Consider the following 13,217-nt stretch of genomic DNA (forward strand, 5'->3'; position numbering starts at 1 on the left):
ATGCCTCCATGCATGTGAATTTTAAAAATAAATTTGTATACCTTTTCTGCTGTTAATCTGCCTGTTGTCCGTTTATTTCATAGAGCCAGCTATCAAACCTAGGAGATAGAGGGGATGACTTTCCCTTTTAACATCCCCAAATACCTGTCTTTCCCAGGTTTCCCAGTCCCAGTAACTGTGCCCACAGACCACCCAATTGCTCAAGGCCAACACCAAGTGCTGTCTTAATTCCTTCCTTTCCTTTCCTCTGTGAGCCAGTCCATCATCTCCACAACAGGTCTGCAGTCCCTGCTTTTCCCTCCATCTGCACCTTCTCCACTCAGACAAAGCCTTGGTGTCTCTTATCAGAATCCTGATAAGAACTTATTTTAATCCTTAATCTCCTTCAATGGCAAGGAGCCCCATGATTCTCAAAATAAATTCCAGGCTATGTAGAGACCTAAAGGTCCTGTCCAATCGAGCCCTTCCCCGCCTCTCTGTCTCTTTTCAGGCCACACAGCTTTCTCACACCCAACTCAAGCCACTCTGGGCTCTTGTATGTGCTTTGAAAATACCACCTCTTTCCCCTGGCACTGGGCCTGTACAGTGCTTGTTTTATTACTACCGACAATGACCCAGGTAGGTTTCTTTGAACACTGGCACATTCCCATCCTTCAGGCCTTGGCTCAGGTGCCACCTCCTCAGAGAGGCCTTCCCTGGTGCCCCACACTGAAGTGTCCTCCTCCAAGAATTCTCTGATGCCACTCTGTTAATATTGGTCTTAGTGTTCTTTAAAACCTCAGATGACTTTCTACTTTTCTACCATTTTTGTTGCTCAAGCCTCTCATTAGAGAATGATTTTTTATGTGTATATCACATGTCTTATTAGCCTGAAACAGTGCCAGAAGCTAGTTGATAAATATCTGTTTAATACTGAAATGGATGAATAAATGAATTTGAGTGATAGTACTTTCCCAATAAATCAGTTGCATCATCATTGCCTGAAATGAGCTGACATGACTTCTGTTAGGTCTGTGTGGCCCAGCAATAGCTTTTCCAGGCCCCAGCAATTGCAGTGGCCCAGGATGTAGAGTCTCATTTGCTGTCATTCAAGCACCTTACAACCTGGGTCTCACCTACCTTTCCATCTTAGTCTTTCACTTTGATTCTGCAGGTACTCCATGCCTCAGCAAAATAAAGGCCTTTCTTTTTCTGAGTGTACAAACCTCAGGACCTTTGCACATGCTATTCACATCCCTTTAACTTAGCTCCTCTTTATGTCTCAATTTCTGCTTCATTTAATTTTCTGAGACAACTTGAGTAGTCAAAGAAGTGTCAATTATGTAAAAGTATCAAATCATCACGTTGTATACCTTAAATTTATAAGATGTAATATGCCAATTGTATCTCAGTTTTAAAAAAGAAGAGAGAGAAGTGTCAATGAAAAAGATACTGTAAATCCAAATTTTAAATGTCTTAAATTGGAGAGTTTGAGAAATAGGTTCTATTATAAATTATATTGAATATGTAAGTCATTAGTTTCTCTAAAAGACAATTGATGCTCTGAATTTAAAAAATTAACTAATTGTAACTGCTGAACATTTCCTATGTGCTCTGTTGTTTAAAATATCTGCCTAATTATATTCTTATAGCAGTTCATTAAGGTAGAGTTTATTATCCCAACTTTACATATCAGGAAATGAAATCATAAAATATTTGCAGTGATTTGCTTTGTGCCAATAAGGAGTGAGGCCAAATTTTATTGTAAAACATGTGCTCTTGATTCTCTACCAAAGTGGTTCTCAACCTTCCTAATGCCAAGACCCTTTAATACAGTTCCTCATGTTGTGGTGACCCCCAATTTCATTGTTACAAATTGAACATAATTATAGCATAGTGATTAATCACAAAAACAATATGTAATTATATATGTGTTTTCCGATGGTCTTAGGCAACCCCTGTGAAAGGGTCATTCGACCCCCAAAGGGGTCGCGACCCACAGGTTGAGAACTGCTGCTCTACCATATAGCTTTCCTGGATAAATGCAGATGAGCTATTAGGGATGTTCCTAAAAGTGCTTTTAGAAATCTTGAAAACTTGGATAAAGAAATTAGGATACCTACTGTTCATAATATGAAAAATGATCACTATATATTGTTAAGTGAAAACATCTGTTTACAAGAGTATTTCCAGGACGACTTGCTTTTGGTGGAAAAAAAATCATATTGATTTTATTCATTATAAACTAACCACTCCCTTTCACAGTATCAGGTATTTAGTACTTATATGTTGATTGAATTAATTGATGAATATACACATAGTCAAAAAGTTAGAAAAATGTATCAAAAATTTTTACCACTGTTGATTGGTTGTGGAATCATAATTACAATTGATTTTCTGATTTTTTTAAAGTTATATTTTAAACTTTCTACACGGAGGACATGTTGTTTTAGTAGTCAGAAAAGGAGAATAAATGTTATTTTTTAAAAATCATTTAAGTTCTATCTTACCTGCCTTCTTCCCATTAAGTCCATCTTTGTCCCCCCAAATATATGAAATTTCTACCTCTTCTGTATTCACAGAACTATAGTCTCTTGTCAAGTACTTTCTCTTTAGCTCACCTTGCCTTGTATTATATTTATTGATGTAATGCCTTATTATTATGACCCAATTCCTGTCTACCCTTAAATGGTGCAATCCTTGAAAGCTTAAACTATGTTTTATTTATCTTTATAACTCACTTTCTGGAAAAGTGCTTTGGATGTAATAAGCCCTCACTAAATGTTTATTGCTGAACTCATAGTGTAATTCATCTAATGTCCTATTGAATAATTTGGGATGTGAAAAAGTCTAGCCTACTAATTGATACCCAAGACACTCATTGAAGTAAATTAGCAGTAACAGTGCCACACTAAGCCATACTGGAACCTGCAGCAAAAGGAAAAATAAATCAGTAATCCTGGTCTTGTCTCTATTTAACATTTCAATATTTTGTTCATCATGGATTCATTGCATATATTTTGATTTTTTTAAAATATTGCTTTTAAATATTTATCTTTTTGTCACATCACCTATCTCATCCCTGCCTTTATAATACAATAAATACTATTTGAGCATCTTATAACAACCTAGAGATTGTTTAGTGTGTGTGTGTGTGTGTGTGTGTGTGTGTGTGTGTGTGTGGTTTCAAAATTTCACCTAGCCCTTACAGCCGCACTAATGGACACCTTTATGACTATGTCCATCTTGTAGACGGAAAGGAAACTTAAGCACAGAGACATTAAGTGACTTGGCCAAGGTCACTGTCTGGAAAGTGGTAAAAATGGGATGAAAAAGTCATTAATGCAAATAAGTAAAGTGGAAGGCAAAAGTGAATAATATTTATTGACTTTGATCAATACAGGAAACCAGCTTGGGTAAAGCAGGCCAACTTAAAAAAGAACCTGATTTTTTAAGAACCTTGATTTTTACCAAGTGAAAGTCATTCATTCATTCACTCAACAAATACTCAACTGCTATTGGGACAGTATGAGTGCAGGTTCAATAATGTCAGGAATCTAGATGCCAGGGGAAATGTGTTAGTTTCCAAACTGATTCGCCCCTTAAGCAAATCCTCCCTTTATTCACCCACTTTGAACTGGTTTTTCCAAATTCAGGCTTGATTGTCATTGTGACTCTGTGACTCAATTCACAGTTAATTCAAACAGGCTACTTAATAATCATGTGCAGTAAACATTTAAAACCATCTTCAGTGCATCCATGAGGATCATCTGAGAGCATGTATAAAAATTTAGGTTCCTGGGCCCCATTCCAAACTACTAACCGAGAACTCTGTCTTCAAAACAATACATAAAGGGCTGGAGCTTTGAATCCTATAGACTGGGGTTGGAACTTAGCTCACCCATTTATGAGCTACAGATCCTTTGGCAAAGAACTTAGCCTTCTGTTTGCTTGCTTATTTGTTTAGCTTCAATATCCTCATAGGTAAAGTGGGAATAAATATACCTCTCATAAAGTCTTTTGAGAGGATTAAATTAGAGTGAAGATCTAATTATAGTGATATTTATAGTAGCTTACAAATATTGAGTACTTACCAAGTGTCAAGCACTGTGGTAAATGCTCTACCTACATTACCTTAACTTGTCTTAAGCACTCAGTAAGGTACTCACCATGTGGTAAGCCCTCAATTGATAAGAGCTATAGCTGGAGTAGACCTTCAGAATCCTACTCCCACAGTTGGTGGGGAGACAGTCACAAAGGCAAGATTTAAGCCCAACATCTGAGAGCAACTTATACCCTGGAACAAGTCATCTAACCTGGTGGTCCCCAAAGCCAGTCCATAGCATCAGAATTGTCTGGGTTCTCATTAAAACACACTGTGTCACCCAGGTTCTCAAACCTCTAACTCAGTAGTTCTTGAGGGATCTGAAAGTCTCTATTGTTCAAAAAGCGCAAGTGATTTTTGAATTGTGCCCAAGATTTAAAACATGATTGACTTGAGCTTCGGTTTTCTTAAGATTCATGAGGTTAGGGAGTAAGTCATTTTGCCCCCATTCCCATCTTGAATGCCTAGGACAGTGCTACCATATAGAAGTCACTAAAAAGTATTTTTGGTTAGATGAGCATAAAATGGGCCCAATAAAGCCTGCTCTGTCTACTTTGTAGGGGCTTTCTGACCACCATTCATTTATAAAGCTCCACTGATAGAGCATCTGAAAAACAGTGTCATACAAAAGGGTAATTTTATAGATAGACCTAGTCATTAATTCATTTTAGTGGGCTTTCTCCCACTCTTTACATATAAATCATTTGGTTTTGGGGTATCCCTTATTATTTTGAACATCTAAAAATGAATTCTAAGAATGCAGATAAAACACCTCTTTTGAATTACTCAAAAGAGTTTTTGCTCAAAATATGTTGTACTCACAATTACAATGCTATAGAACGACCCCCAAGTCTACATGCATTTATGCATGTTAGTTTCCATATTAAAGTCCAACTCTGTCAACTGTTCACCTCCTCACTCATTAAAATTAGTTTTAGACCCACGCTATCCCACATCTGGTATCTACACCTACCACCAATGTGGAGAAATCTGTTTCAGACAACCTGTACCGCGTTCCACTAGAACAGCTAAACCTTGACTTAAAACACCCAGAAGTGCTCTTCTAGTTCCTCCCAACTTCCTATCATTCAGCTCTTTTGAAATGCAGACATCCATTGAGGGAGTCATGGAGGTCTCCAAGCTCAGACTTATAAAGGAAGAAAATGAAGAGAATTAAAAGCAAGTTTTTCAGGAGGAGGAAAAGGAATGCATTATCCCAGGTAAAGTGTCCTGGTACAGGAATATCTCCTGAGAGTCAGAAAGGCAATTATATGCTGACTTGGGGACGACCCAAAGTACCCATAAGTCATACAACTAGACTCAATTCTTCATTCTCCCTGTGTGCTTCACGTGTAGTAGCAAGTGATCTTCAACAGAGAACAGAGGGAGAGCTTAACATCTCTCTGACTATCTTGAAATGTTTGGACTCAGAGACCATTCTAAACGAGACTTGCCTAGTTTTTGGTCTGTCTCTCTCTCTGCAAACCTATTCCACAGGAAGTTCATTTCAGTGTGAATACAATAAACTTCAACAGGAAAAAAAGGGCAGAAAGAACTCCGAATGTTACTCTGGAATGTGTTGCGATTTACATTGATGGACACAATGATGGAACTTTTAAAATCTGGACCCAGCACAAACCCCAAGGAGGCAAGGAGAAGAGGGAGGGGGGGCTGTCGCCTACCTTCTGTGGCTCCAATCTCGATAGTGCCTTTCACTTGGCTGAAGCACCATAGTGTGTCCTGGGTCAGCGTCTCAATTCCTGAAAGCGACACAAGGAGACACCTCAGGTTAGGTAAGAGTTCCCCGTGGTCCTTAAATGGCCAAGAAGAAAAGAAATACATAGCGTGCTGCATGCATTTCTAATAGGAGACTTGCACACCAGGGATCATCTTGCACAGAGGAGACTCTAGTGAGGCCTGGGAGAATGGTCGGTCTGCAAGTACCACGTCCTGCCTGTCCCCTCACGGCTCTGTCTCCTTCCTCTGACCATGCCAGGCCTAGTGTGAGCTGGAGCAATTGGAGTGCGTCCCTTCTCAGTCCCTGGCAGCATCCTAGAGCAGTTCCAGCGGGCCTGCAGTCACAGCCCGTGTGACTGCCCCTTTTCATGGGAATAGTAATGCTTGCGATTGTTTTCCTTCTGTGGTGATGGGGAGGAGAAAGAGGCAGTTCCTTAGAGGGGTGAAAGGAAAAGAAAGGCAACATTTAAAAAACAACAACTAGTTTCCCAGCTTGCATGGCTGAATGGCCAGCAGGGGTCAGATACTCAGAGAGCTTCCATCTCTCTTGTTCACTTCTTGACTGCTTGCCAAAGGCAGCGCTGACTGGAGGGTAGAGAAAAGCAAAACGAGGTGGAGATGGGGGCGGAGTGGCTAACACAGGGTTGGGGGGTCAGTTGTTGACAAATGGGGTCTATTTCATTCCATGGGGATTTCTGTTTCAAATTTGAATTAGACCTTGGAGGTTTAAATTTTTTGGCTTATTATGACTTCTGGTTTCTACAAATATATGCATCCAACACTAGTACATATACTAATATATATACTAGTATATTTACTAATATATGTGTTCAAGTTCAAAAGGTCCTTTTCAGAACACTTCTGGGTGGTACTGGTGCCAGTTTGCTCCTTTTTAAAAAATATGTTTTATTGATTTTTTACAGAGAAGAAGGGAGAGGGATAGAGAGTTAGAAACATCCATGAGAGAGAAACATCATACTGGGGATGTGCCCGCAACCAAGGTACATGTCCTTGACCGGAATCAAACTTGGGACCTTTCAGTCCGCAGGCCAATGCTCTATCCACTGAGCCAAACCAGTTAGGGCACCAGTTTGCTTCTTAACAGCATGGCGGTTCTCTTTAATTCTCCTAGGTTTTACAGGTAAGGGGAATATTACATAGTCAAATGTTGGGAGAAGGTACAAATTTAAGGACGATTACATCAGTAGAAAAATCCAATATCAAAACCAAATTGAACCTTTAAAAACATGCACAGATCTGAGTAGCCATTGTCACTGGCAGCACAGACTTCTCTGGAACTCTAGTGCAGAAACCTTCATTCATTCAACCACTTAGAGTAGAGCTGCTGCCCATATGCCTTCTCACTGGTGTTGACAGCACATTGAGTGAAAGTAGCACAGAGTCATCTTCAAGAGCAGACACTTTTAGTTCGGCTCTGACCTGAGACAAGTTCTGAAACATGATGAAATTGTGTCTTTCCATTTAAAAGTGGTAATCATAATACCCATCTGTATTATTTTGTGGATATTGAATGTGCTTAGGATAGTAAGGCAACCAAGAATATATTATTATTATTGGCAAAGATTCTAAAATGTTCAATAGTAATAAAGAAAAAGGACATTATCCAAGAAATTTTCAGTTATTTGCTATGAGGCATGCATTGTGTGAACCATTCTATGTGGATTATCCCTTTCTCACGCCACTCTATGAGGAAGGCACTGTTACAACCCCATTTTACAGGTGAAGAAACTGAGACTCAGAAAGTCTTGGTAACTCATGGAAGTTATACTTAGGATGTGGCAGAGCTGGGATACCCACACAGGCTGTCTGAATTCCCAGTGTGCTGAGGTCAACCTGCCCATGAAATCCCAGTATTCCCAGTGTGCCCAGGTCAGCCTGCCCATGAAATCCCAGTATTCCCAGGGTACCCAAGTCAGCCTGCCCATTTTAACAGTGAGGGCCCTTAGGCCCAGAGGGGCTACACAGCTTGAACTGGAATCTCACTGGGAAAGCTGAGCTGGGACACAGTTTCAGATGTCAATTACTAAAGTACCTATGTCTCCTCTTAGACTACCCAAGGCTAACATTTCCCAATAAAGTCAGCACCTGGAGGGAAGACGAAGGCATTTGGCAGCATTTATTAGCGCAGAGAAAGGCCACAGCTACAATCTCATTGCTGGCCTTTCTCATACTTGTTGCTTTGTCCTCAGGTTTCAACATCAGACTTTTTTTAAAAAAAAAAAAAACCCCAAACTAGATCTCACTTTTTCCTGTGAGTTCTCACTGGCCCTCTTTAAACTGCCAATTCTGCCATTGACCCGGAACTGCATCTGTCTCTTAGGGAACATTGGCTACAGATGAGGTCCTCTCTGGTTTTTGTTCTGGCCCAGTTCCTACCACTAGTTATGCCTCTAACTGGGTATAGACTTTTACTTACTATCTCAAAACAGTACTGTAAAGTAAGCAGACATACACAACTCTGAAACACACACACACACACACACACACACACACACAACAGCTTTAAATACGAGCCTATGCAGAATTCTTCATATTGCTTCAGGGACTTCAGAAGGAACCCTGTGTGAAATCAACCCATTTCATATTTGAGAAACTAAGTCATATAAAATTACTGACTTGCTGTGAGTCACGAAACAAGGGATCACGTGACCAATGTACTGTCAGTGAGAGTTCTAACTCCTAGATATGGTTGCCTGGGCCTGATTGATTATGAGTATGAGAGACTAAAGCAGCCAAAGTCTTGTCAGTTTCTTGTCCAGGGAAGTCTTTGATTGGACCCAGTTTCTGACTTCTACCACCATCATTGACAAATGACTACATTCATGATGTAAAGAGAGTTAGGCCCATGCCATCTCTATCCTTCAAGTGCTAAGCATCTGCTCAAAACACACAAATGCCTAGATGGGTCAGGATGTAAATGAGCAAAGCTGGCTGGGCGGAAGGTGCTCAGTGGAGTTGACTCTTGCCCTGAGCTGGTGATCCGCTCTAGAATAGAGATGATGAGCCCTGGAAAACACAGACCCAGCTGAGACTTGCTACGGGGCATTTCAGCTCAGCGTCATCAGACTGACAAAACAAGCTAGAAATCTGGATTGGTAGGTGAAAACTCCAAATTTTTAAAACTTGTCCATCAATTAGAATTAGAATGTTCTCTGGCTCACACAAGACAGGGCAAACATACCACTTCTGCGGGCTGAATGTGGTCTTGTGCCAACAATTTGCAAACCTCTGGCTGGAATATTGGAGCTGGAGGCCACTTTAGAGACCACCTTGTCCATCTTTACCATTGGGCAGGTCAGAGCAAGGCCCCAGAGGGGAAGAACTCATTACAGGGTAGAGTTACTTTACTTTAGACTCCAAGGTGACAATAGCATATTCTCTCTGACCATCAGGCTGCCTCTCACGGTGCTGGATTGGTGAGCTATCTGTCTAGATTTAATGAATGCCCTTTAGGGACGTGTATGTGATTGCTAAAATGGATAACTGGGAGAATTAGCTGACATCGTGGAGGAATGAAAATCTGTTTCTCTTAAATTATAGACTTTGACAGCTTCCCTAAACCCCAGTGCCAAATGACACTCCGGTTGCTATGGTACCGATGTCAATAAGGAACAGTGTCTATTAGGAGGCCAGTGCAGATCCAGTGGCTAAATATCACAGAAGTTGCTCATTCCTCTCTCCCCCCAACTATGGCTCAGGCAGGTCCCGAGTCTCACTACTGAAAGGCCGGCAGCCAGCTCACTGATGAAACTTGCCTAGTATCATGTAATAGCCGATTTCAGAATCTGGTTGACCCTTGGAGATCATTTGGTCCAATCGCCTCATTTAAAAGCAGAAGACACTGAGGCCAAGTAGTGACTTAACAGCAGAGTTGGAGCCAGGACCCCGAGCTCCTAGGCCCAGCACAGGCTCTCCCTGCAGGGCCCTGTGGAGTTGAGGCTGGTCTTTGTGCTGCCTTTTCTGAGCCAACTGGGCTGTGTGGACACAATGAATAGAGGGTGTGACACACAGCAAATAAAGCTCCTTATTGATTGGGAGGCCACTATAAAGAGTGATTTTCATGGACTTGGTATCAGCAATGTGCTTCTCTCTGCAGAGAGAGAGAGAGAGGGAGAGAGAGAGAGAGAGAGAGAGAGAGAGAGAGAGAGAGAGAGAGAGAGAGAGAGGGCGAGGAAGAGCGAGAGAGAGAGATAGAGAGAGAGAGAGAGAAGAGAGAGAGAGAATGAGAATCCTTGCCCAGAAATTTTCTCTGAGAAGAGTCTCTTTTGCAGTCGGCTGTGAGACAGGTTGTAGATGTGTATTCAGCTACATAGAAAGAGCCTACAGCGGCGCGATCCTCTCTGAGCGTGCTGTGAGGATACTCGGATCACTTAAGGCAGGCACTCAGTGTGAATGGCTATCGTGTTAAAGCACATGCGCCACTGGGTAAAAGCCCTCCTGTCTAGGATGCCAGATCCCAAAGAGGAGAGACACAGCTGCTCCAGAGACAGCTACAAATAAGGGGACTCCAGACTTAATAAAGGAGAGCACTTTATTTTTTACTCCCTACCTCAGCACCTTGTGTATCACCTGGTTATACAGCAATTGCCACTGTGTTTAGTAAAGATAGGTCACTTCTATGTCCCAAACTTGCCAGTGAGCTTGTGAAGAACAGGGACAAGCAGGGAATATAGGTATGTCAGTTTTTTAAATCAAACTTTTCCTTTGCACTGGATTAACCCTTAGAGATATTATAGTGAAATCATCATTGGATTGATTTTGCTGTGTTTCATTCTCTGAATCATTTCCATTGGCAATTAAGACATTTGTTAATTGGCTGGACTGGCTGTCACAACAGTTCCACTAATCAACTTGAGTCTTTTTTTATTTCTTCTATGTCTCAACTTAATTTTTGAATGCATGTAATAGAGTTATAATGACAGTTTTTTCCCCTTTCATGTCCTTGTCTGCTAATTCTAACATCTGTCTCAGTTCTGGGTTAGTTTCAATTGATTAATTTCTCTCCTCATTATGGGTTATATTCTCTTTCTCCTTTGCATGGCTGGTCATTTTTTTATTGGATGATAGACACTGTGAATCTTACCTTGTTGACTGCTGTATATATTTGTTTTCCTATGAATATTTTTAAATCAGTCTTCAGGGAGGCAATTACATTACTTGGAAATGGTGTGATCTCTTCAGGGCTTTCTTTAAAGCTTTCTTGAGTGGGACCAAACTCAGCTTAATGGCGGGCTAATTCTTCTTACTCTTGAGGCCACACTCAGCTGTGTACCATACAGGATGTTCCATGAATGATGAGACTGGTGGGTGAGAACAGGCACTCCTCCTGGCCCCGTATGACCACTGTGTACTGTTCTTCTGCTCTTTGGTGGTTGCTATAATTCCTCACATGTATCACCAATCAGTATTCTGCTGCATACTCTATGTGGAGCCTCTCAACATCTCTGGAGTTCTCTTTCTGTGCTGATCTCTTATCTCCAGCTCCTGATCCTACAAACTCTAGCTTCCTTGGTCTCTCTGTCTCTCAGCTCCATCTCCTCAACCCAAGGAATCTTCTGGGATCTTCCTGCATGCCCCTTCTTTCTGTCATGGCCTAGAAACTCCCAAAGCAGTAAGCTAGGGGCCGTTATGGCAATGACATCATTTCCCCATTTCTCAGAGATCCTTGTGCTTCATTGTCTGCTACCCAATGTCTTGAAATCCATTGCTTCATATGTCTTATCCTTCGGGTTTTTATTTGTTACAGGAATAGGGTAAATCCAGTCCCTGTTATTCCATCTTAGTCACAGACCCAAGCATCTCACTTCAGTAGATCTGCAGTGAGCATTGATCTGACATCTGGACTGGGTTTACCTGTTCCCTCGACTCTTCTTTAACCATTAGATATTTTCTTGTACAGAACTAGTCCTTAGTGAAAAAAACAACAGCAACACACTAGGCTTTGTTGATATCCCACACTACTTTGCCATTTTATCAGGTGCTTACGGAATTATTTTTCTTGCTTTCGTTTCCGTCCTATCAAAACACTTATAGGACTTAAGACATTCTTGGTTTCCTAATGTGACATCCTCACTACTGTGACCTCAAATGTGTCTTTCTTGAGTTCCACTCCCTCAGACAATGTTCTCTGCAAAAGGCACTATTAACCTGTGAAACCAACTGCCCTAAGCCACAAGTTACTATTGTATTACTTCTTTTTTTTAATATATTTTATTGATTTTACAGAGAGGAAAGGAGAGGGACAGAAAGTTAGAAACATGGATGAGAGAGAAACATTGATCAGCTGCCTCCTGCATGCTCCCTACTGGGGGGTCGAGCTCGCAACCAAATTATATGCCTTTGATCAGAATTGAACCTGGGACCCTTCAGTTCACAGGCCGTCACTCTAGCCACTGAGCCAAACCAGTTAGGGCCTATTTATTACTTTTAATAGTTGTGTAAGAGATTCTTTAGAAAGTTCTTTTTTAAGTAGAAATTTAAGTCATCTTACAAGACTATTTCTGGAGACAATAAATATTGTGTTTCTCATCATATCATACCTGTCAGTTGACCAGAAAATTTATTCCTATAGAACTAACTTTGAAATTACATGCACAATCAAAACCATTTATAATTAAGTTCTGGCTTCTAATGAGACTGTTATTTATACATCAAAAACCAATTCTGGTAGCAGACTATCTCCTCAGATAGTTAATCACACTCCTTTCTATTTCTCTCTCTCTCTCTCTCTCTCTCTCTCTCTCTCTCTCTCCCTACCTCTCTCTCTCTCTCTCTCTTTAACCTATGATAAATGGTGTGTGTCAGGTACTCCTGATTGACTATCCAATATCCATGCTTTCCTTTTACCTTACCAAGAGATTCCTGATTTTGTTCATTGCTACACACTGCACTGTTGTTAAAAAACAAACAAACTACACTTGTAATCCCAGACTCACTTGCAGCTAGGGCTGGCCATGTGACCCCTGCTTCTGCTAGGAATGTCTGGAAACATTTTTGGTCTCATGTTACAGATGCTAGTTTTTTCCTAGTTACCATTACTTCTCTTTTTTCTAAAATAGTATGTGATGACAGGAGCTAATGCAGTATTCTGGCCTTCAAAAGAGAAAAGAAGACACTAAAACAACACAGAAACTGCCTGCCTCTGGCTTTTCATGGTAGAAACAAATCCAACTTAATTTGTCAAAGTCATTGTGTATTCAAATCCCTTATCCGCTGAATCAAATCCCTCATACACCAGTGGAGAAAGCAAAGTTATCTTTGCATAATTACACAACCATTTTTATTTCTTCAGCAATAAAAACCAAATAGTCATTTTTAGATTTTAAAAGGTAAGTCAGGTCAGAACAATCCATTTTACTCATCTTCTGGGTCACTA

The 13,217-nt window shown here is 40.7% G+C and overlaps 1 protein-coding gene across 2 annotated transcripts in view; it reads right to left on the reverse strand.

The window, feature by feature from the left end:
* Positions 1 to 6,227, reverse strand: part of PPP2R2B (protein phosphatase 2 regulatory subunit B, beta) — a 374,353-nt gene extending 368,126 nt beyond the window's left edge. For both annotated transcript variants that reach the window (XM_006777014.2, XM_006777013.2), the window contains exons 1-2: positions 5,965 to 6,227; positions 5,767 to 5,844 (exon numbers count right to left, since the gene is read on the reverse strand). In XM_006777014.2, coding sequence (XP_006777077.1) covers positions 5,767 to 5,844; positions 5,965 to 5,974 — 88 coding nt within the window. In that variant the 5' untranslated portion in view covers positions 5,975 to 6,227. The remainder of the gene's footprint in view (positions 1 to 5,766; positions 5,845 to 5,964) is intronic.
* Between the last annotated feature and the right edge of the window lie 6,990 nt (positions 6,228 to 13,217).

Source organism: Myotis davidii, unplaced genomic scaffold, assembly GCF_000327345.1.
Source record: "Myotis davidii unplaced genomic scaffold, ASM32734v1 scaffold89, whole genome shotgun sequence".
Lineage (NCBI taxonomy): Eukaryota > Metazoa > Chordata > Mammalia > Chiroptera > Vespertilionidae > Myotis > Myotis davidii.